Source organism: Sebastes fasciatus, chromosome 3 (genome assembly GCF_043250625.1).
Source record: "Sebastes fasciatus isolate fSebFas1 chromosome 3, fSebFas1.pri, whole genome shotgun sequence".
NCBI lineage: Eukaryota > Metazoa > Chordata > Actinopteri > Perciformes > Sebastidae > Sebastes > Sebastes fasciatus.
This window is the reverse complement of record NC_133797.1, coordinates 10,413,414-10,433,388: the sequence shown is the minus strand read 5'-3', so window position 1 is coordinate 10,433,388 and position 19,975 is coordinate 10,413,414. Positions and strand designations below refer to the sequence as shown.

General features: G+C 42.5%; 1 protein-coding gene and 1 long non-coding RNA gene across 11 annotated transcripts in view; one reads left to right on the top strand and one right to left on the bottom strand.

Annotated features, from left to right (window-relative positions):
• Positions 1-65: 65 nt before the first annotated feature.
• Positions 66-3,337, bottom strand: LOC141763966 (uncharacterized). Of its 2 annotated transcripts, none has more exons than XR_012593207.1 (3): positions 3,201-3,337; positions 1,335-1,422; positions 66-1,010 (listed from the first exon to the last, which is right to left on the bottom strand). It is a non-coding gene; the product is annotated as an uncharacterized LOC141763966 (long non-coding RNA). The 2 variants fall into 2 exon arrangements; XR_012593206.1 differs by lacking the exon at positions 3,201-3,337 and adding an exon at positions 2,503-2,928.
• htt (huntingtin) overlaps positions 3,277-19,975 on the top strand; it is a 49,404-nt gene continuing 32,705 nt past the window's right edge. For 4 of the 9 annotated variants that reach the window (XM_074628829.1, XM_074628823.1, XM_074628828.1 and 1 more), the window contains exons 1-17: positions 3,277-3,625; positions 7,070-7,153; positions 8,181-8,313; positions 8,635-8,694; positions 8,838-8,917; positions 9,706-9,844; positions 10,231-10,372; positions 10,733-10,911; positions 11,003-11,207; positions 11,551-11,598; positions 12,599-12,676; positions 12,795-13,189; positions 16,277-16,403; positions 17,061-17,176; positions 17,288-17,399; positions 18,572-18,709; positions 19,749-19,907. In XM_074628829.1, the coding sequence (XP_074484930.1) occupies positions 3,528-3,625; positions 7,070-7,153; positions 8,181-8,313; positions 8,635-8,694; positions 8,838-8,917; positions 9,706-9,844; positions 10,231-10,372; positions 10,733-10,911; positions 11,003-11,207; positions 11,551-11,598; positions 12,599-12,676; positions 12,795-13,189; positions 16,277-16,403; positions 17,061-17,176; positions 17,288-17,399; positions 18,572-18,709; positions 19,749-19,907 (2,293 nt within the window). In that variant the 5' untranslated portion in view covers positions 3,277-3,527. The remainder of the gene's footprint in view (positions 3,626-7,069; positions 7,154-8,180; positions 8,314-8,634; positions 8,695-8,837; positions 8,918-9,705; positions 9,845-10,230; positions 10,373-10,732; positions 10,912-11,002; positions 11,208-11,550; positions 11,599-12,598; positions 12,677-12,794; positions 13,190-16,276; positions 16,404-17,060; positions 17,177-17,287; positions 17,400-18,571; positions 18,710-19,748; positions 19,908-19,975) is intronic. The other 5 variants (XM_074628830.1, XM_074628824.1, XM_074628831.1 and 2 more) reach the window with 3 other exon arrangements.

The following is a 19,975-nucleotide window of genomic DNA, read 5'->3' as shown; positions in this document are numbered from 1 at the left end:
ACACAGTCAGATGCAAATACAATCAAAGAGACACACAAAGTTGCTCTCCGTAAACTGAACACATTGTATTAAGACAAAAATAAACAACACACTCAGTAATGATTTTGTCACACACAGCCAAATAAAGTACATGTAGGCTATTTGGTCCGGTTTGTTTGTTCCCAGGACATCTCAAAACCAACAGAACAGAACTCAATGACATTTGGTGGAATGTTAGGTCATGAACAAGGGGACAAATTAATTTTGATGAGGTAGCACCACCATGTGGACATTTATATAGCACTTTATATTTTAGCTGACAGGAAGATGACTGTTTGAACACTTGCTTTCTGAAAAAGGGTTGCAGGGCGTCAGGAACAAAATCAAATTACATAAAACATATACAACTTCAAGATTGACTGATTACTATAAGAATTATTTATTGAAGATGTATTAACATTTATAATTTGCAGTTGACTGACAAACTTTTGCTGATGGCTTATTACAAATTGAGAAAGTCAAGACCCCTTATTAATAACTTACTAACATTTCTGTGAGAGATACATGAGCATGTTTTAAGGCATCAAATATTTCCTGTAAACCCTTCATAAAGGGTGACTTATCAAAACGTAACAAGTTTGTAAAAGTATCTGCTGGCACACTGAAATAAAAAATTAGAAAAGTGTGAAGAGAATATAGCATTCAAAATGACAAAATTCACTAGGCTCTCAAATCTGAATGTATTTACTTGTATGTGTATGTATGTACTTGTGCTAATTCTTGTGGACACAAATGACTGATCTAATGACTGCAGAGAATGATGGACTTTATTGAGCAACAGTGCAAAGGCTCGTACACAGTAATAAAGCGAGCAAACTGGCCGTCATTTTTAGGGAGGGTATAGTTGGAAATGTAAGGCTCTAAAGTCTCAGGTGGAGCGTCCCCGCATCCTTCACATCTCTTGTAGAGAGAATTGTCCTCATGTAAGCTCCTGGTAGATCTGGAATGGTACGTCTGAAGTCCAACAGGGTCTGGAGAAAACCACAAAGAAGATGTGTTGTATTAAAATACCATGCATCACGAAACCTCCCTTACAAAGTCCATTGTAGGATTATTTACAGAACAGAACAGAACCAAACTTTTTAACATTTGAGGTCTTTCCACCTCAAATATTATTCTAAGATGTTCTATTACTCAGATATACTGTATAACATCCCTGTTTTCACTTAATGACTTCTACAGGCTTGATCATTTCTAACATGCATTCAAAGATCAGACTGAAAATGAATGGCTAGACACTGAGACACCACCAAATATCTCATACTGCTATAGTACATCAGCCTGATCAACACTACCTGGAGTTCAGACTAGTGGGAGGACGAAGAGCTCTTTCTGTTCGATGAAGTTCAGCATCACAGTCAGTCAGTCAACGTATGGAAATACCTGTGAGAAGAAAAAGATGGTGTAAACAGAATTTAATCAGAAAGACAGCTTTAATTTATCAACCCAGTCACGCTATTATTACACAGCTATGTTTTTGCATGTTGTCTGAAAGGTTTCTATTTACGAGTGTAACTTTGGTCCCTGCTGTTCCGCTAAGGTCTTGACATGGCAATAGGATAGGAGGCAGGAAGAGATTGTTGGTGGAGCTACAGTTATCTGGAAGAATCTTCAGGTGGAGGTGGAGGTGCAGGTTGATGGATGTAGGTGGAGGTTCGGGCTACAGCTGTCTTCCAGAATTTGCAGGTGGAGGTGGTATTGCTGCAGGTTGCTGGCAGAAACTGTAGGTGGAGCTACAGTTGTCTGGCAGAATCTTGAGATGGAGTCGGAGGTGCAGGTTGATGGCTCTAGGTGGAGGTTCAGGCTGCAGCTATCTGCAGGTGGAGGTGCAGGTTAATGGCAGAGGCTGTATATGGAGGTAGTAGGCAGGTGCACGGGCTGCAGCACACCTCCACCTTCAGCCTCTTCCAGCATGCTGCACCGCCACCTCCACCTGTAGGTTCTTGCAGAAGGTTAAAGCCCAAACCTCCACCTCCAGCCTCTTCCAGCATGCTGCACTGCCACCTCCACCTGCAGGTTCTTGCAGACAGCTGCAGCCCAAACCTCCACCTCTAGCCTCTTCCAGCATGCCGCACCACCACCTCCACCTGCATACAGCTGAAGTCTAAACCTCCACCTCCAGTCTCCGCCAGCATGCCGCACTGCCACCTCCACCTGCAGACAGCTGAAGTCTAAACCTCCACCTCCAGTCTCCGCCAGCATGCCGCACTGCCACCTCCACCTGCGGATTCTGGCAGACAGCTGAGGCCAAACCTCCATCTACAGTCTCTGCCAGCATGCTGCACCGCCACCTCCACCGGCAGACAGCTGAAGCCTAAACCTCCACCTTCAGTCTCCGCCAGCATGCTGCACTGCCACCTCCACCTGCAGATTCTGGCAGACAGCTGAGGCCAAACCTCCATCTACAGTTTCTGCCAGTAACCTGCACCTCCACCTGTAAACAGCTGCAGCCTGAACCTCCACCTTTTTGGGCCCAGTGGCCTCACGTGACGGACACAGAAGTTGTAGAACCGTCGTTTGGCCCATGGATGTAGGTTTGGTCACTACGAAAATTGGGATCAACCTTCGGGGCTCTTCCTGGGGGCTTGAATGCTAATGCAAACGGGAAAATAATTTGCCTTTTTAAATGCCGCAGTCCCGCGTGGGTACATTTTCAGTGTACAGCAGAAAAGGGGATAGTGCAAAAAACAAGATGCATCAGCTAAGACAGTAAAAAAAAGAGCTAAACAAAGTGTAACAAAATATGAACCATTTAAATAGAAGGAAGTATAAAAATAGGAGCAGTATATACAGTATTGACAATAAACAGACTATTAACAAAATTGCACAAGTGGAAAATGATATTGCACAGTGAAAATGAATGAATGAATGAAATTCCACCTGAAAACATCAGGTTATTGTCAATCTATCAGGTTATTTATTGTCTATCTATCAAGTTATTGTCAATCTATCTGTTCAATGATGCGAGCCTCCCCACTGTCACACCTCCCACACTCATGTTTCTCTGCTCACGGATAATAAGAGCCACAGCTGCAGCACTGCTGTTGCTCTAATATGTTTCAGTCTGGATCACAGCGGTCTCGTGACAGCAACAATCATAACAAAAGAAAAAAAAAACGTAGTCACTCATTGGTTCTTTCTCACGTCACTCAACGTCACACCGCAGTCTGATTGGCTGCTGACGTTGTAGCTCCGCCCCTCTCTGTCAACTGTCACATCTGCCACTTCCTTGTGTGTCTTGTCGGATGAACGCAGCGCTGCATCAAAGATGGCTCATTATCCACCAGCGTTTAGTTCATTTAGTATCAACACTGTGAAGCAATAAGAGAGATATCTTGCACGCAGAGACGACGGAGAGCCGGTGGTAGCTGTAACGAGCAGCGTCTCGTCGCACTACGCACCGCTCGCGCTCTCTCTAGTCTCACTGTGCTAAGCTAGTTAGCTCACATAGTAAATATTAGCTAGCCTAGCTTAGCTTGATTGCTAAAATGGCCACCATGGAGAAACTGATGAAGGCCTTTGAGAGTCTGAAGTCGTTCCAGCAGCAGCAGGGACCACCGACCGCAGAGGAGCTCGTCCAGAGGCAGTGAGTGATGTTTGTCTTATAGCAAGATAACAGGTAGCTTAGCATGAGAGCTAACGCTGCTGCCTCTCAGGGCTTAACAGCTTGAAGATGCGAACTAGAGTCTAATGTGTTATTCAGTTAAACGTCTCTGCTACTTGTTGCCAGACATTTCACCAATGTTTAGCAGGACTTTGTTGCCTCTATGTGAGTGTCAGCTATAGGAGCATCTTTAGGGTCAGACCAGCTGACATGATGACTAACACAGAAGGTATCCGCTAAGTGATGCCCACGCACCTGCTAAATCACAAATCAATCACACATTATCATCTGTTCAAAATGTACCTTAAAGGAAGATTTGACAAGTATTTAATACTCTTATCAACATGGGAGTGGGCAAATATGCTGCTTTATGCAAATGTATGTATATATTTATTATTGGAAATCAATTAACACAAAACAATGACATATATTGTCCAGAAACCCTCACAGGTACTGCATTTAGCATAAACAATATGCTCAAATCATAACATAACTGCAGCCCAACAGGCAACAACAGCTGTCAGTGTGTCAGTGTGCTGACTTGACTATGACTTGCCCCAAAACTGCATGTGATTATCATAAAGTGGGCATGTCTGTAAAGGGGAGACTCGTGGGTACCCATAGAACCCATTTACATTCACATATCTGGAGGTCAGAGGTCAAGGGACCCCTTTGAAAATGGCCATGCCAGTTTTTCCTCACCAAAATTTAGCACAAGTTTGGAGCGTTATTTAGCCTGCTAAAGGGACCAGGGACCAATTAAAAGGTTCAGTGTCTGCTTAATAAGTTGATCTCGGGGGAACCCTGTTTGGAAAAGCAACGTTCACATTTTGAGAGTATAACATTGTGTAGTTAATTGTACATTGAAGGGGAGATATCATAACTACTGTTCTGCCGATGACCTGGTGCATTAACATGGCAGCCTCCTCCTGGACTGACGTCACCTACGCCTGTCCATCGGACTCCATGCTGGTTAGTAGAGTGGGGTGCCCCGGTACTTTACCTGGTAGAGTAGGGTGCCCCGGTACTTTAGCTGGTAGAGTAGGGTGCCCCGGTGTTTCACCTGGTAGAGTGGGCGCCCCTTGTACCAAGGCTGAGTCCTTACCTCAGCAGCTAGGGCAGGGAATGAAATTAGCATCTGCCACCTGCCAAATACAGGGTAAATGTTGGCAGTGGCAGGTAAAAATTTCAGGTCACCTGCCACCATGGCAGATATATTAAGAAATATTATTTTTAAAAAGCTGATATATTGATATATTCCATAATTCTACGGTCGGTTACCACTGACTCAGTGTTTACAATTTTAAAGTGTTCTACCTACTGTAGATTTCAGAAATGGCAGACAAAAAAAACTGAGTGGCCGGTAGAAATGTTCAGTGGACTGCCACTGTGGCAGAGGAAAAAGTTTATTTCAGACCCTGAGCTGGGGGTTCGAGTCCTATCCGTGGCTCTGTCCTGCATGTCATCCTCTCTCTCTTCCCCTGTCACAGCTAGCACTGTCACTGCCTGTTAAGTAAAAAACAAAAACATTCCAGGAACACATGAACCTTCAGTTATTATAGTACTTTTTCCACCTTTACAAACGTATTATTCAGCCTAGTCAATCATTTCAAGGAAATCTGTTCCACTGATTTTGTTTGTACAGCACCAGCAGACTCATCAGGTTCATCTGCCAGTCCAGAGGTCCCTAAAAATGTCTATTTTCACCTGTTGTCAGCAATACTCTCTATGATAAAACTATAATGGATTGCTTAAAAAAATAATACTATAATGGGTTGCTTTTCCTCCTTTAGTATAACCAATTTATTAAGGTAATATACTGTTGTTTGACATTTTCTTCTGTCATAAATATAAATCTTATTATTAATCATGTATCAAATTAGTATCACCTTCTAGTCAGTGAAATGACTGAAAGCTATTAACCTGGATAGGATTAGATCTTGAAACTCATAGGTTTAAATTTGGTGAGCCAATAAGGACTTAGCTTGGGGGAAAGCCAAGTCCCTCTAATCATGCATTGAGCTTCTGCAGTCGGTGCAAAGCAGTTGTGGTGCCTGTCTCTGAGAACTGCAGCCGCTTTGCACTCTTATGATTACTTTTCTTTCTGGTGCAACAGAAAGTCGTGAGCAAGTGGCATGCACTGTGCTTTGATCGCAGGTGATCAATATAGTGTAGAGCAGACTCATCACTTAGGAGTCTACCATATGTACAACTTGCACCGTTACGTTTGCATGATGGTTGTATTATTTAGAAGGTTCATACAAGGAGGCCACCATTTTTTTTTATCAATTATGTATCCATAGAGAACTTCGCTACTTGTTTTCACATGACATAATGTAAAAGAGCAGCCACCTTAAATAAGCTGTAAATGATGGAACATAATGTATATGTAGTCTCCCTCAGCTATTTTAGAAAATGTGCTTTACCCAGGGACAGAGCAGGGTTTATGCTGCTCTGTCCCTGCTGCTGATATCTGCTTTATAATTAGATGTGGAGTAAATAGGTGTGAAATTGTGGTCTTGTGAGTTTCCACTTAAGTGGCTTGACACTTTTGAAATGGACATTTCTCTCTTTTAATCAAAGAACACGTAGATTTGACTTGAGTAGAAATGTACAGTATACTGTGGTTCCTTTTTATGCCCAGATGGGGATCTCTTTACTTGTTGTCTTTTCCATAGACTGTATATATAGATGGAAAACGCGTCTCCATTTCCTCCGACTGTACAGAGGGGAAGCCAAAATATCCATGATACGGGAGCTGCCATGTTGAGATTTTTACGTTATTTGGAGTTGATGTCTGTACAGAGCCGCTGTCACTCACAGCTGTCAATCACAGCTGTCAATCATGATGTCTCAGCCCCTTTTTATAGAATCATAACTAATTAAAACCAAACTTCTCAGAAAAATTAACACTTAAACATACATCAGCGTGATAAGAACTACCTAATACGACAGAAACTATCTTTGGGAAACATTTATTTGACGTGTACTTTGACTTTTTAGTTTGACCCATGTCTAATGTGCTAACATGGAGGGGGCGGGCTTTATGACCTATACTGCAGCCAGCCACCAGGGGGCGATCGAGATGTTTTGGCTTCACTTTTGGGGAGCTGTCATGTCATCCATCTTTATATACAGTCTATGGTCTACAGAAATGACCAGTGTTGCAGTGTTTAGTTGGGTAGCACTGACTTCTTATATTCAGTATTCCATCCATTGTGCTGTTTGGCTATTAGCATGAAATTAAATTTTAATCCTGTATAGAGATGGAATGACTTCCGACAATTTCTTGGAGGTGCTTTTTCCGTCTGAACCTAATTGTTCTGTCCAATCTTTCTCTCTCTCTGCCTCTATCTTCCTTTGTTTTTTGCTGCCTCTTGTTTACTGTCCCTTCTTCTCATCCTCCCCATCTTTCCTCTATCACAGGAAAAAGGAACAGGCCACCACAAAGAAGGACAGGGTCACCCACTGCCTGACAATATGTGAAAACATTGTGGCTCAGTCTCTGAGGTAGGCCTTGCTGATTGAACCTTTTTTTGCCCCATCAATTTACATTTAACAGTAGGCCTATGTGTGATAACAATAACCTAAGACTAATACAGTAGTTGCCAGTTTGTGTTGGGTTGCATTAAGCGGGCATGGAATTTTACCACTTAAGGTTGGTTATATATATACTTTTTCTGCCTGGGCTGGACAGTAGGCACCAGGTTTCTTTTGCAAAGCATACCAGAATGGTTGCCATATTTTATTTGTTTATAATTGGAATGATGCATATTTTGCCTGAATAGCCTGATCTGCTGCATTTATTATGATCCACATCAAGCTATCTTAATTACTAGTCAGGTTACTTTGCCATATATATTAATGGTCCCCAGTGGACGATTCGTTATTATTCAGGTGAACCAGATTGATCTCTGCTGCGAACCGGTGTCACAGAAATGTGGAAGATTTGAAACCCATGATTACTTCCAAATGCTTGCTCTTAAAAATGTGAGAAAATGTAGCTTTAGCTATTAGTGTTCAAAGATCGTAGATGTTTGTTATGTCATATAAAGCACAGTAAGCTCTTATTATAGGCTACTTTTATCTTTATTATGTATTATTGGCAAAATATAAAGTTGGTACACTCCAGGGCCAGTGTTTTTTTAGGCACTAATACTGCTTCAATCACAGCAGTGATGCTCAGCTCCGGGTAGTTCAGAACTAGTCATGACCATAATCGTCAATAATTCTCCATAATGTCTCATTATTCTCATTAAATCTGATAAACTACCTAGCTACTACGGGACTAATCTGTGTGTGTGTGTGTGTGTGTGCGAGGTTGTGTGTGGGGGAGGGAAAGGCAGGAGCTTGGAAACCGCCTATGAAAAGCTTTTGACTGAAATACAGCTGAATGGAAGAACGTCACTTGTGTGGGTGTTGAGTGTTTAATGTGTGAACAGTTCAGAATAATGTTATTGACATGTACAGACAATGTCTGTCGAAAGCTGAGTATGTATGTGCGTAATGACATTTGCCTCATTGTTCTTCTCTATGGTCCTGGGAGCAGAACGTCTCCAGAGTTTCAGAAACTGCTGGGAATCGCCATGGAGATGTTCCTGCTCTGCAGCGATGACAGCGAATCAGATGTCCGTATGGTAGCCGATGAGTGCCTGAACAAAATCATCAAAGTGAGCAGGATCCAGTACTACTCCCCTTTCTCCTCTTTTCAACATTGTCCTTCATTGTTTCTTCAATGATGGGACAATAACGTTGATCGTCAGTTAATTTTCACTTGGTACTCACTGAGGATATGGTGCAATTACTGAATAATGAACTTGATTTGAATGATGTGATCAGATGTGTTATCACCCTATCCAGTTGCCCCATTAGGGACAAATTAAGTTATTCATTGATTATCAATCCATTTAAAAGTATTTTGGTTGTCAGTTTTTATTGTTGAATCAGCCATGTTGCCCAGGATGATCATCATTTTTTATGTTTATTTCCAGGCGCTGATGGACTCCAACCTGCCTAGACTGCAGCTGGAGCTGTACAAAGAAATTAAAAAGGTATGAGATATGTATCTGTGTTGTTTGTCGTTTTTTTATACAACAGTGTTATTCTCACAGATTTGACATTGTGTTTCATGTAAAGTATGAAAGTTAAAATGCCTGAAGCGTTGATGTCAATGGGTGTTTGTGTATCTCTGTAGAACGGTGCCTCTCGGAGTCTGAGGGCAGCTTTGTGGAGGTTCGCTGAGCTTGCTCACCTCATCAGGCCACAGAAATGCAGGTATATACAAACACAATGCCTGAAAATGGCGTTCTACTTCATTCACATGATGACAACCATATTTAAATTAAATTATGCCAAACTCAGAGGGGGAAATCCCAGGACAGCACATTTTGGTGTAGATTGTAAACTTACGATCTTAAAATCAGTAGTTAGTTGACCCTTAGAGACCCACATAGATCCATTTTGTCTTTTTAAAGGGGGGTACAGGAGGTCTTTAGGGGGAGCTAGCAGTTCAACAGTAGATGTCACATAGAAGTGATGTACATCATCTAAAAGCTGGGAACCTGAAGATTAATTTGAGATGCAGCTCAGCAGTGTGTGTCAAGTTGTTCTAGTCAGAAAATAAATTGTGAAAGTGTATAAGGGTTTAGCAACATTATGATAGAAGTACATTACATTATGTCTCATAAGTTATTGCAGCAATTTTTAGGTTGATACCATTTGTTACACAGATTTGGTGCTAAATTTAACAATTCTTTTACCATTCAAGAATTGATAAAAATTATCGAAAATCCCTCCAAAATACCACATTCAGACACCAGGACCTTGAGCAACACCATAGAAAAAAGTCTTGCTGTGATTTGGTTTAAAAAACGTTTGACATCTGGAGATGTCTGCAAGAATTGCAGTTTTTGGCGATTGAATGGCAAGCTCTTCTGTTCTGGAAACTGCTCAGAAACCCCTTATTGTCAATCTACCTAGGAAAGCCATCTATCCATGTTTTTTTTTTTTACTACTTTGTTCTGTTTGCATTCTTCTCCCTCCCTCCATCTCTTGTGGTCCAGACCCTACCTGGTCAACCTGCTGCCATGCCTCTCCCGAATCACCAAGCGGCAGGAGGAGACAGTACAGGAGACTCTGGCTGCAGCAATGCCCAAGATCATGTCCGCCTTGGGACACTTCGCCAATGATGGCGAGATCAAGGTATCCACACGAAGCAGAAACATTGAAACTGTTTAGTATGGAAATTGAATTTGGACTCAGATCATTTTTTATTTTAAATAATTGTTTTGCTTCATCTATTGTCTTTGGGAATTTGGTGTTTCCTCTCCTGTTTCTTCTCTTCTCCCGCCAATCAAAAATAAGCTTGAGTTGACCTGAAAGTCAGTCAGAATATTATATTTCCCATCTTGGTTCCATAAACATTTAATTTTGAAGGCTTGCTCCCTTCCAGCACTGTCAAAAATCTATCATTTTTAAACAAAAATTACAGACAAAAAAATAATAATAATTTGACACCACTTATGCAGGGAAATGTGCACATCTTGCAACAGCTTGTTGTCATTGTAGTCAAACCATTTTTGTCCCAGGTGCTGCTGAAGTCATTCGTAGCCAACCTGAAGTCCAGCTCCCCCACCATCAGACGGACAGCAGCCAGCTCAGCCGTCAACGTGTGCCAACACTCCAGACGCACCAGCTACTTCTACACCTGGCTCCTCAATGTGCTGCTGGGTAGGGCCACATTCACACACATACTCTGACTTAAAGGGATAGTCCGGGTGTTTTGAAGTGGGGTTGTATGAGGTACTTGTACATAGTCAGTGTATTACCTACAGTAGATGACGGTCGGCACGTCCCCAGTTTGGAGAAACAGACAGGAGTTACCGGACGGGAGCAAAGCGATGTACTGCTGTGGACGGGGCCGCAGCAAAACTTATTTTAGCCACTTAAAAGAAAGGCTCACCTAAAAAAAATCAATATCAGTTTAAGTGTACGCTATAGTTAGAATATTTTCACTGGTTTACCTTGCCGTCAAACAGATATACGGATAGGACAAGTAAACACACAACCTGACCTTCTGTCCTTTTCTAGGTCTGCTAGTTCCAGTGGATGAGGAGCACCCCAGCCACCTAATTCTGGGGGTGCTGTTAACCCTTCGCTACCTGATGCCTCAGCTGCAACAGCAAGTCAACACCACCAGCCTCAAAGGAAGCTTTGGAGTCATGAGGAAGGAGGCTGATGTACAGCCAACACCTGAACAACTGCTACAGGTAGAGAGAGGAGGGGCGTTGTGTGGATACCAGTGGTTTGTATGTTAATTGTAGAGTTTTGGCTAAATTTCATGTATGTGTGTGTCTGAAGGTGTACGAGCTGACCTTACACTACACACAGCACTGGGATCACAACGTGGTCACTGCGGCGCTGGAGCTCCTGCAGCAGATGTTCAGGACTCCCCCGCCAGAGCTTCTGCACATGCTCATCACCGCAGGCAGCATTCCCCACGGCACCGTGTTCCGCCAGGACACCGAGAGCCGCGCACGCTCCGGGAGCATCCTCGAGCTCATTGGTAATCAGTTGGGATTGTCTTCATAAAGCTTTTGTACAATGTAATGTGGGCTCTACAGTGTTTTACATAGTCGCCTGGCACTCGGGACGCCAATGTATCTGCTTCAGGTAGCTTTTAATTCATTAACCCTTACTGACTTGCAGGTAATTAGTCGACCAAACTGTGTTGTTGCTCTACTCTGGTTTCTGCTTTGGTCTGTGTTCGCGGCCTTTTTCTTTGCTTGCCAACTCTGTCCCTGTCATCTGTGAATAATTGTTCCGTTTCCTATGAGTCCTTCTGAGCTTTTGCTGCTTTTCTCTTCCTCGCCTACCTGTCTCTACTTCCTGTTTCCTGCCATTTGCAGCGGGGGGAGGGTCTTCCTGCAGTCCACTCCTTCTCAGGAAACAGAGAGGTGACTAGTCTATTTATCTCCTCTGCTCACCTCTAACTGATCAGGGTTTGGGAAAACTCACCTCAGACTGAGTCATCTATGGTGGTTGATTCTCCTCTAAAGTCTGGGTATATTGTCAATTATGCACAATATTTACTTTTTAATGTATACATATTAGGGATAATAACGCGCTAACGCAAATTTGTTTTAACGCCACTAATTTCTTTAACGCATTAATGCAACTTGCAATTTTTTTGTTGTAGCAGGCTCAGTTTTATAGCTCGAGTGGAGACACTGGCATCATATGGAACTAGAAAAACCAAAAAGGAATCCATTGCTACCAACCATGTCATACCTCCTTCTTGGGAAAGAGGCTAAATAACACTCCAAACTTATGCTAAAGTACAAAAACTGGAATGGCCATTTTCAAATGGGTCCCTTGACCTCTGACCTCAAGATATGTGAATGAAAATGGGTTCTATGGGTACCCACGAGTCTCTCCTTTACAGACATGCCCACTTTATGATAATCACATGCAGTTTGGGGCAAGTCATAGTCAAGTCAGCACACTGACACACTGACAGCTGTTGTTGCCTGTTGGGCTGCAGTTTGCCATGTTATGATTTGAGCATATGTTTTATGCTAAATGCAGTACCTGTGAGGGTTTCTGGACAATATTTGTCATTGTTTTGTGTTGGTTATTGATTTCTAATAATAAATAAATACATACATTTGCATAAAGAAAGCATATTTGTCCACTCCCATGTTGATAAGAGTATTAAATACTTAACAAATCTCCCTTCAAGGTACATTTTGAACAGAGAAAAAAATGTGCAGAAATGTACAATCATGCGATTAATCGCAATTAAATATTTTAATCTATTGACAACCCTAATACATATTCAAGAAAACATGAGACAGAGTCTGTTTTTTTATGCACTCAGTTAAAAGTAAATTTGCACGACCCAGGTTTTAGTCTCTGATGCTGATGCTATGTTGACACTAGACCTGTTGTTTCCAGGTAAAATGCTCTCTGGGGAGGAGGATGGGTTGGAGGATGACGCTGAGAGAACAGAAGTCACCACCGGTGCCTTCACAGGTGAGATGCACCCACCAGGATGTAAAATGTAAACAATTTGGCAGCTTCACTCTTCAAACTCGACGGTGAAGCCCCATGCAGTAAAAGAAAATGGGCTTTGTGTGTGTCTTTCATTCAGCGTCAGTCGTTGGTGCAGACGGCTCCCCCGCAGCCCAGGCGGACATCATCACCGAGCAACCGCGCTCCTCCCAGCATACCCTGCAGCCTGGCGACTCTGTGGACCTCAGTGCCTCTTCAGAGCAGGGTGGCGGCGGAGGCGGGACATCCGCATCAGACACTCCCGAGTCGCCCAACGACAACGAGGAGGAAATGCTGAGTCGGAGCTCCAGCGGCGGGGCCAACATCACTCCAGAGACGGCTGACTACACCACACCAGAGATGGAGGGAGGGCCCTTAGGAGAAGGCGGGACTCTGCTAGGCACTAACGATCGCTCTCTTCCACCCAGCGACTCCTCCCAGACCACCACGGAGGGACCAGACTCTGCTGTCACCCCTTCGGATGTAGCAGAACTGGTCAGTGTGACTACGTGGGCATGCGAGTGAGATTTAATTTTGTTGTAGAATACAGCTTGAACATACAGTGCTTTAATGTTTGTGAAATACAGAGGACAGTGTGCTTCCGTAGACACTGAAAGACTTAATTACCATGCAATGCTATAATTAACTATGAACCCTAATGTCCCTAATGGCATAGATCCCGCTTTATGAATGATGCTGCTACACTTCATAGAGTTTGGATTTCTAGAATGGACAAAATATGAATTCCTCACATTTTTTACGGACTAAAGGGCCGTATCAGTGGTTTTGCATATACTTGAAATGACGTAAACCATTTCCCAAATCGTAGAATAATTCTTTCAGTTGATATCCTACCTTACAGACAGTCACTAGCTTCAGTTCATGCTGTACAGTATTATAAGCAACAGTTTGTGGCAGCAGTATGCTGTAGAAAAGTTCTCCAATCAAAGAGATAGGATGCTAGTCTTGTCTCTGAGACTCATAATAGACCCGTTTTTGTCTTTTTTAGGGGGGTGCAGGGGGTCTTTAGGGGGAGATAGCAGGTCAGCAGTAGATGTCACATAGAAGTGGTGTACATCATCTGAAAGCTGAGAACCTGAAGATTAATTTGAGATGCAGCTCAGCACTGTGTGTCAATTTGTTCTAGTCATAAATTAGAAATAAACATGAATTAATTAATTAATTAATTAATTAGTTAAAAATAAATAGTGTATGAGGGCTTGGAACATGATGATAGAAGAATATGATGGTCATCCCCATGCTCTATTATGTCTCATAACTTGTTGCAGCAGTTTGTGGGTTGATACCATTTGTTACACAGATTTGATGCTAAATTTAACCATTTTTTACCACTTGAAAATGTATAAAAATGATCAAAAACCTCTCTGAAATACCACATTAAGACACCAAGACCTAGAGGAACACCATAGAAAAAGCCATGCTGTGATTTGGTATCAAAAACTTTTGACATTTGGAGATTTCTGCAAGAATTTCCTTTTTCGGCGATTAGATGGAGAGCACTTCTTATTGTCAATCTACCTAGGAAAGCCATCCATCCTCTGAATGCTCTAGGTCTCTAGTTTTTGGCTGTAAAGTTTCATGAGGCTGTGATTATCCTAGAGGTCACCACAGGTCATTTTATACAGCAAGGTCAAGTTTAAAAAATGGTCTTGCTATATGAAATGGCTCCTATGGGGACTAACATCATCACACATGAATTCAATTTGGCTAATTGGATCCACAAGAGACTCAGCTGTCCAGTGATACCCAATTTATGTAATTCAAGACTGTTTAGGGACCCAAGTATGCAGAAATATTCAAAAACAAATAGGTGAAAAAAACACATTTGCACTGCATGCATAAAACTGCATGGTTTTTGCCCCAAACTGCATGTGATTATCATAAAGTGGGCATGTCTGTAAAGGGGAGACTCGTGGGTACCCAGAGTATCCATTTTCATTCACATATCTTGAGGTGAGAAGCCAAGGGACCACTTTGAAAATGGCCATGCCAGTTTCCCCCCCCCCAAAATTTAGCCTTACTTAGAGCATTATTTAGCCTCCTTCCCAACAAGCTAGCATTACATTACCACTGAATTCCTTAGGTTTTCTAGTTTAATATGATATATCCACCTTCACTCTAGCTCTAAAACTGAACCTGCTACAGCCTCTGAAACACAGTACAGTTGGTCGGGATCGCCGGTCTTAGGGTTTAAAGGCCTTTTCCTACAGGACCGCTGTACCATGCCGTCTAAAAGATTTGGGAACTGGTCAATAAGTAAGTAGCGGAACATGCAAACCACTAGTATGGTCATCTTTCACATCTTTTTATGGTGTGTATACCATATTTTAATACGTAGGCTAAGATGTGATATCACACACTTGGTTCAATCATTTGGGTTTCGCTGCTCCCCTTCAGAGACATTTTGGTGTGAGATTGTCCAGTCTAACAATTCTACCTCTATGGTCTTGCCCCCTCTCCTTTATCCTTCTCCCCGCTCCGTCGCAGTCGCGCACTCCATTGCCGCGGGTGAATGAGCCGTCCCCTCCCTCGCCAACTTCCACCGAGGGTCCCGATGCCACAGACAGCGACTCTTCTATCTACACTGCTTCCTCTTCGTCTTCTTCTTTCTCTTTCTCCTCCTCTTCCTCCTTCTATGCCACCTCCTCCTCCTCTAGCACTAGTGACAAGGTCAGCCAATTGGACATTTTGAACGGAGTGGGAGGGGCTTGCTTGTCTGGAAACTTGTGGCTTTCTCCATTCTTTCTTTCTCCTTTCGTTCGTCACAACCCATGCACAGATTTTGCCCTGCTTATTGCTACTTTCCCCTTTCTTGTTGTCATTGACTATACATTATGCCCCTTCTTGTCCTCCTCCTCGTTTCCAGTGATTCCCCCTTCCAAAAAAGTTAGATTCTTTTGAAAGACCTCTGTAAAAACAAGCAACCCCGACATCCTATGTTGGTGGCTTGCAGTGAAGAGTTGAAAGTAGAAGCATGAAAGCCATCTGTTCCTTTTAATTGTTCTCCTTCAGATTTGGTACCCTCTACCTTTTCGAGAGACTGTGACAGGCTTTTGTTCCAGCGAAGGCCAAACCTGGAAAAATCATATTTTTGGGTTACTTTATACATCTTGCTAGGATAAACTAGTTCTCTGTAAAATGTCATGTGTGTACCTCGTGTAGGCTATGTAGTAAATAATACTCGCTTTCTTGATGTAAGAGGAATTAATTCCAAGGTGGAGTAGTTTGGATCAAAAGCTTGCTCTTCCTCTGGTGGATTGTGGTAACCACAATTACAGAGTTCTCAAGCCTGTGCTTCTTCCTGTGTGTGTCGTTGATTTGCTGTAAATGAAGCGACCCGAGCATGATCCAGTCGAGCTTTGAAAAGGAACCGTTTGTTTGACTTGCACTTTTAGTCGTCGTTTGTTATGCTGTGTGTCTCTGTCCTCAATCCAGCAAATCTAACTCGATAATGAATGAGTCTGAACTATTTAGGTATCCTTTGCATGCGGTTGTGTTTCAAAAGTAGTTGCATTTGGTGTTTCTGTAATGTAAGTTGAGCTCTGTGTGTCTGTGCATAAGGTGCTGGACGGCAGTGAGAGCCAGTACTCTGGGATGCAGATCGGGACGTTACAGGATGAAGAAGATGAAGGAGCAGCGCCTTCCTCCCAAGAAGAGCCCCAAGAACCATTCCTGCAGTCAGCACTGGGTATGTTTGTGAACGCAATTGTGCACACACAGACACAGAAGTACTGGTTTTCACTGAAAACAGGTTCTGCTTATTTTATTGCCACTAATTTCTTTAACGCATTAATGCAACTTGTGATTTTTAGGTTGTAGCAGGCTCAGTTTTAAAGCTAGAGTGACGATACTGGCATTTTATGAAACTAGAAAAACCAATCCATTGGTACCAACCATGGCGTACTTGATTTTCATGAAGGAGGCTAAAAAATGCTCCAAACTTGCTAATGCTAAATTTTGGCGAGGGAAAAGTGGCATTGCCATTTTCAAAGGGGTCCCTTGACCTCTGACTTCAAGATATGTGAATAAAAATGGGTTCTATGGGTACCCACGAGTCTCCCCTTTACAGACATGCCCACTTTATGATAATCACATGCAGTTTGGGGCAAGTCATAGTCAAGTCAGCACACTGACACACTGACAGCTGTTGTTGCCTGTTGGTCTGCAGTTTGCCACGTTATGATATGAGCATTTTTTTTAAGCTTTAAGGTACATTTTGAACAGATAAAAAATGTGCAATTAATTTGCAATTAACTATGGACAACCATGCGATTCAATATTTTAATTGATTGACACCCTACTTTTTTAAATTATGCATAATGTCTCTATGTGTGCTTGTGTGCAGCTCTGAGCAAGCCTCATCTCTTCGAAGGCCGAGGTCACAACCGACAGGGTTCAGACAGCAGTGTGGACCGCTTCATACCAAAGGACGAACCTGCTGAACCCGAACCTGACAACAAGGTAAAGACACACCACACGTGTAAAACATCCATGCCAGTTTTTCTCACCGGAAGGTAAATAAAGCAAAAGGATTATGCGTCTGTCTCTAACTCTGGATCGTCTGCTTCTTAGCCATCGCGGATAAAGGGTCCAATTGGACATTATACAGACCAGGCGGTGGAGCCGCTGGTGCACTGTGTACGGCTTCTTGCTGCTTCCTTCCTACTGACAGGAGAAAAAAATGGTGAGTGTTAACAAAACTGCTCAAAATATGCCACAGGTGTGTTTTTAAATAAATCCCATCATGTTTGCCTACTAATGAAAGTACCAATGACACTAGTCCGTTTTTGAGATACTCAAGTTGGAGCAACTGCAATACGTGGCTATAATGAAAGCCTTAAAGGGCGGGTCCATCTGTGTTCTGTCCCACTTTTTTCAAATGGAAACGCCCACTCAGCCGTTGCAAAAAGCAGTGATGTAGGTTTCCAAAGTAAGCTACTCATGAAGCTAATCAATAATGTGAACACTAGCACTAGCTGAGTCAGAGTTAGTTGTGCTAAGGTTCAGATTTTTTAAAGTGGGGTTGTATGTATACTCCTGCGTTGTGCAGGGTAAAATGACTGAATTGAGTCTTGTCTGGTCTTGAAGACCGCGATATAACGGCCTCAGTAACTTTTTGAAACAGGCTATCTGACAGCGAGGTAAAGCGGCTGTGGACAGGAGCAGCAGAAAAACGTGTTTTAGCCACCTAAAAGTTGCTGGTCTACCGCTGCATCAATCAGTTATGTTTGTTTGTGTTATTCTGTGACTTTCGGTTCTGAACTAACGTGGCGTCCACACAGCAGAACATTGCTTAGCTTCCGCGCCGGTATTCCTGTCTGCTTCTCCAAACTCGGAGCATGTCGACCGCCATCTAAGTTACTGTACGTAACGTTAATACACTGACTATAAGGATGTATATATACTGTACATGTAACGGTGTCATCATGCAGAAACCTACGTCAGGCCACGTGGGAAAAAGTCTTTAGAAGAGCTTGGGAAAATAGCATTTTGACACCAAAACATACGTACTCTGACCAAAGTTTGAATGTGTGGATATTAATACACAAGGAACACCAGTGTAAAGCCACAGCATGATAAAGAAAACAAAAAATCAAAAATAATGGCCCCGCCCTTTAATAAATAAATGAAGCTGCAGATGTTCATTAGCATAACTCCTCGGCTGGCTACTTATTGATTAATTTGATTGACATGACTATGATAGAAAACCTCTTATGTTATCACTTTTTAAACAATGAACAATATTTAGAGACACAACCTCAACACAATGTTTTTAGTTGTGTATCTGGCTTTCCCTTCATGTTTTATTTGACATTGTGTGTGTATATAAGTCTTTACTGTGCTGTGTTTTTCCAGGTCTGACCCCTGACAAGGAGGTGCGAGTGAGCGTGAAGGCTCTGGCGGTCAGCTGTGTCGGGGCGGCAGCAGCGCTGCATCCTGAAGCCTTCTTTAATTCCCTCTACCTGGAGCCGCTGGACGGCGTTCCAGTCGAAGGTAGGGGCATAAAAAATTACAGACAATCCTATTTATGAACAGGTCTGTTTTAACAAAAGGCCTCTATTGGGGATTTATGGATAAAACTAATATTGCAACAACAATCCCTCAGATCCTCTCTGAGTCAAAGGGTTTTATTAGTAATCTACTAGAACAACATCATACAGTTTTCACAAGGAAAATAATTCACATATCTAAAGGCCCTGCACACCCACACAGGTGTTTCCACGTGCTGTGCTTTTTATACATATTTATATAATATTTATATATACACCTCACCTTTACCTGTCCAGCTTTGTTGTCTTTGTTTCTCGCTGTTATTTATATTCTGTGTAAGTACACTGAGAGAGATAATAATATTAAGAATTTGTCATGATACGAATATATGATTAAACATTAAGCAACAATTCTGAAGTTTGAAGCTTGAAGGACTGAGTGTAGCTGGACTTTTGGATAACCTCTCTTAATGAAAAACACGAGCAAAATACAAATGCACTTCAAATTCAGTTTTCAGCAAATGGCAATATTTTAGACTTTTGGTGAATTGTTGCAGGTAAAATTGTATTGTATTGTAAATTGCAGACCGTTGGTTTTGCTTACTAATGCTCATTGTAAGTGTGGATACAGTATCTATATTGAAATAGTTGGCTTGTTTATCTGTGGCCTTCCACATTCACTTGAATAAGGTGTAGTTTCCACTGTTTTTTATGGAGCACAATGGGCCTTTTTCACAGCATACATTTTGACTTGTCATAGTAGTACTAATAACATTAACGGTGTCCCAGTTAGCAATAACAGTGAGCCAGCATGCACAATGCCAGGACCCTGAAACTAAAGCAGCTAAATGGAATACAACCATCATTACCAGCTGTGACAGCGACGCTGGTATTGTTTTCACCTCATGAGTTTATGTGTGAGTCATCATGGCAAAATGTCGTCCTGGAGACACCTACTGTAGCGGCGACTACCCCAGAGGCAGTTTTGAGTTTCTGTCTGTGGACAGATTTTGACCCCGCTCTCTTTCTCTGTCCCCTTGCAGAGCAGCAGTATATCAGTGACATGCTGGGCCTCATTGAACATGGGGACCCCCAGATCAGAGGGGCCACAGCCATCCTCTGTGCAGCCATCATACAAGCCGCGCTCACCAAAACACGCTACAACATACACACCTGGCTGGCCAGTGTGCAGAGTGCAACAGGTTGGTGTGTGTGTGGGGCGTTATTTGTACAGGCGTGTTTTGTCTTGGTGCTGATAGTATTTATTGGT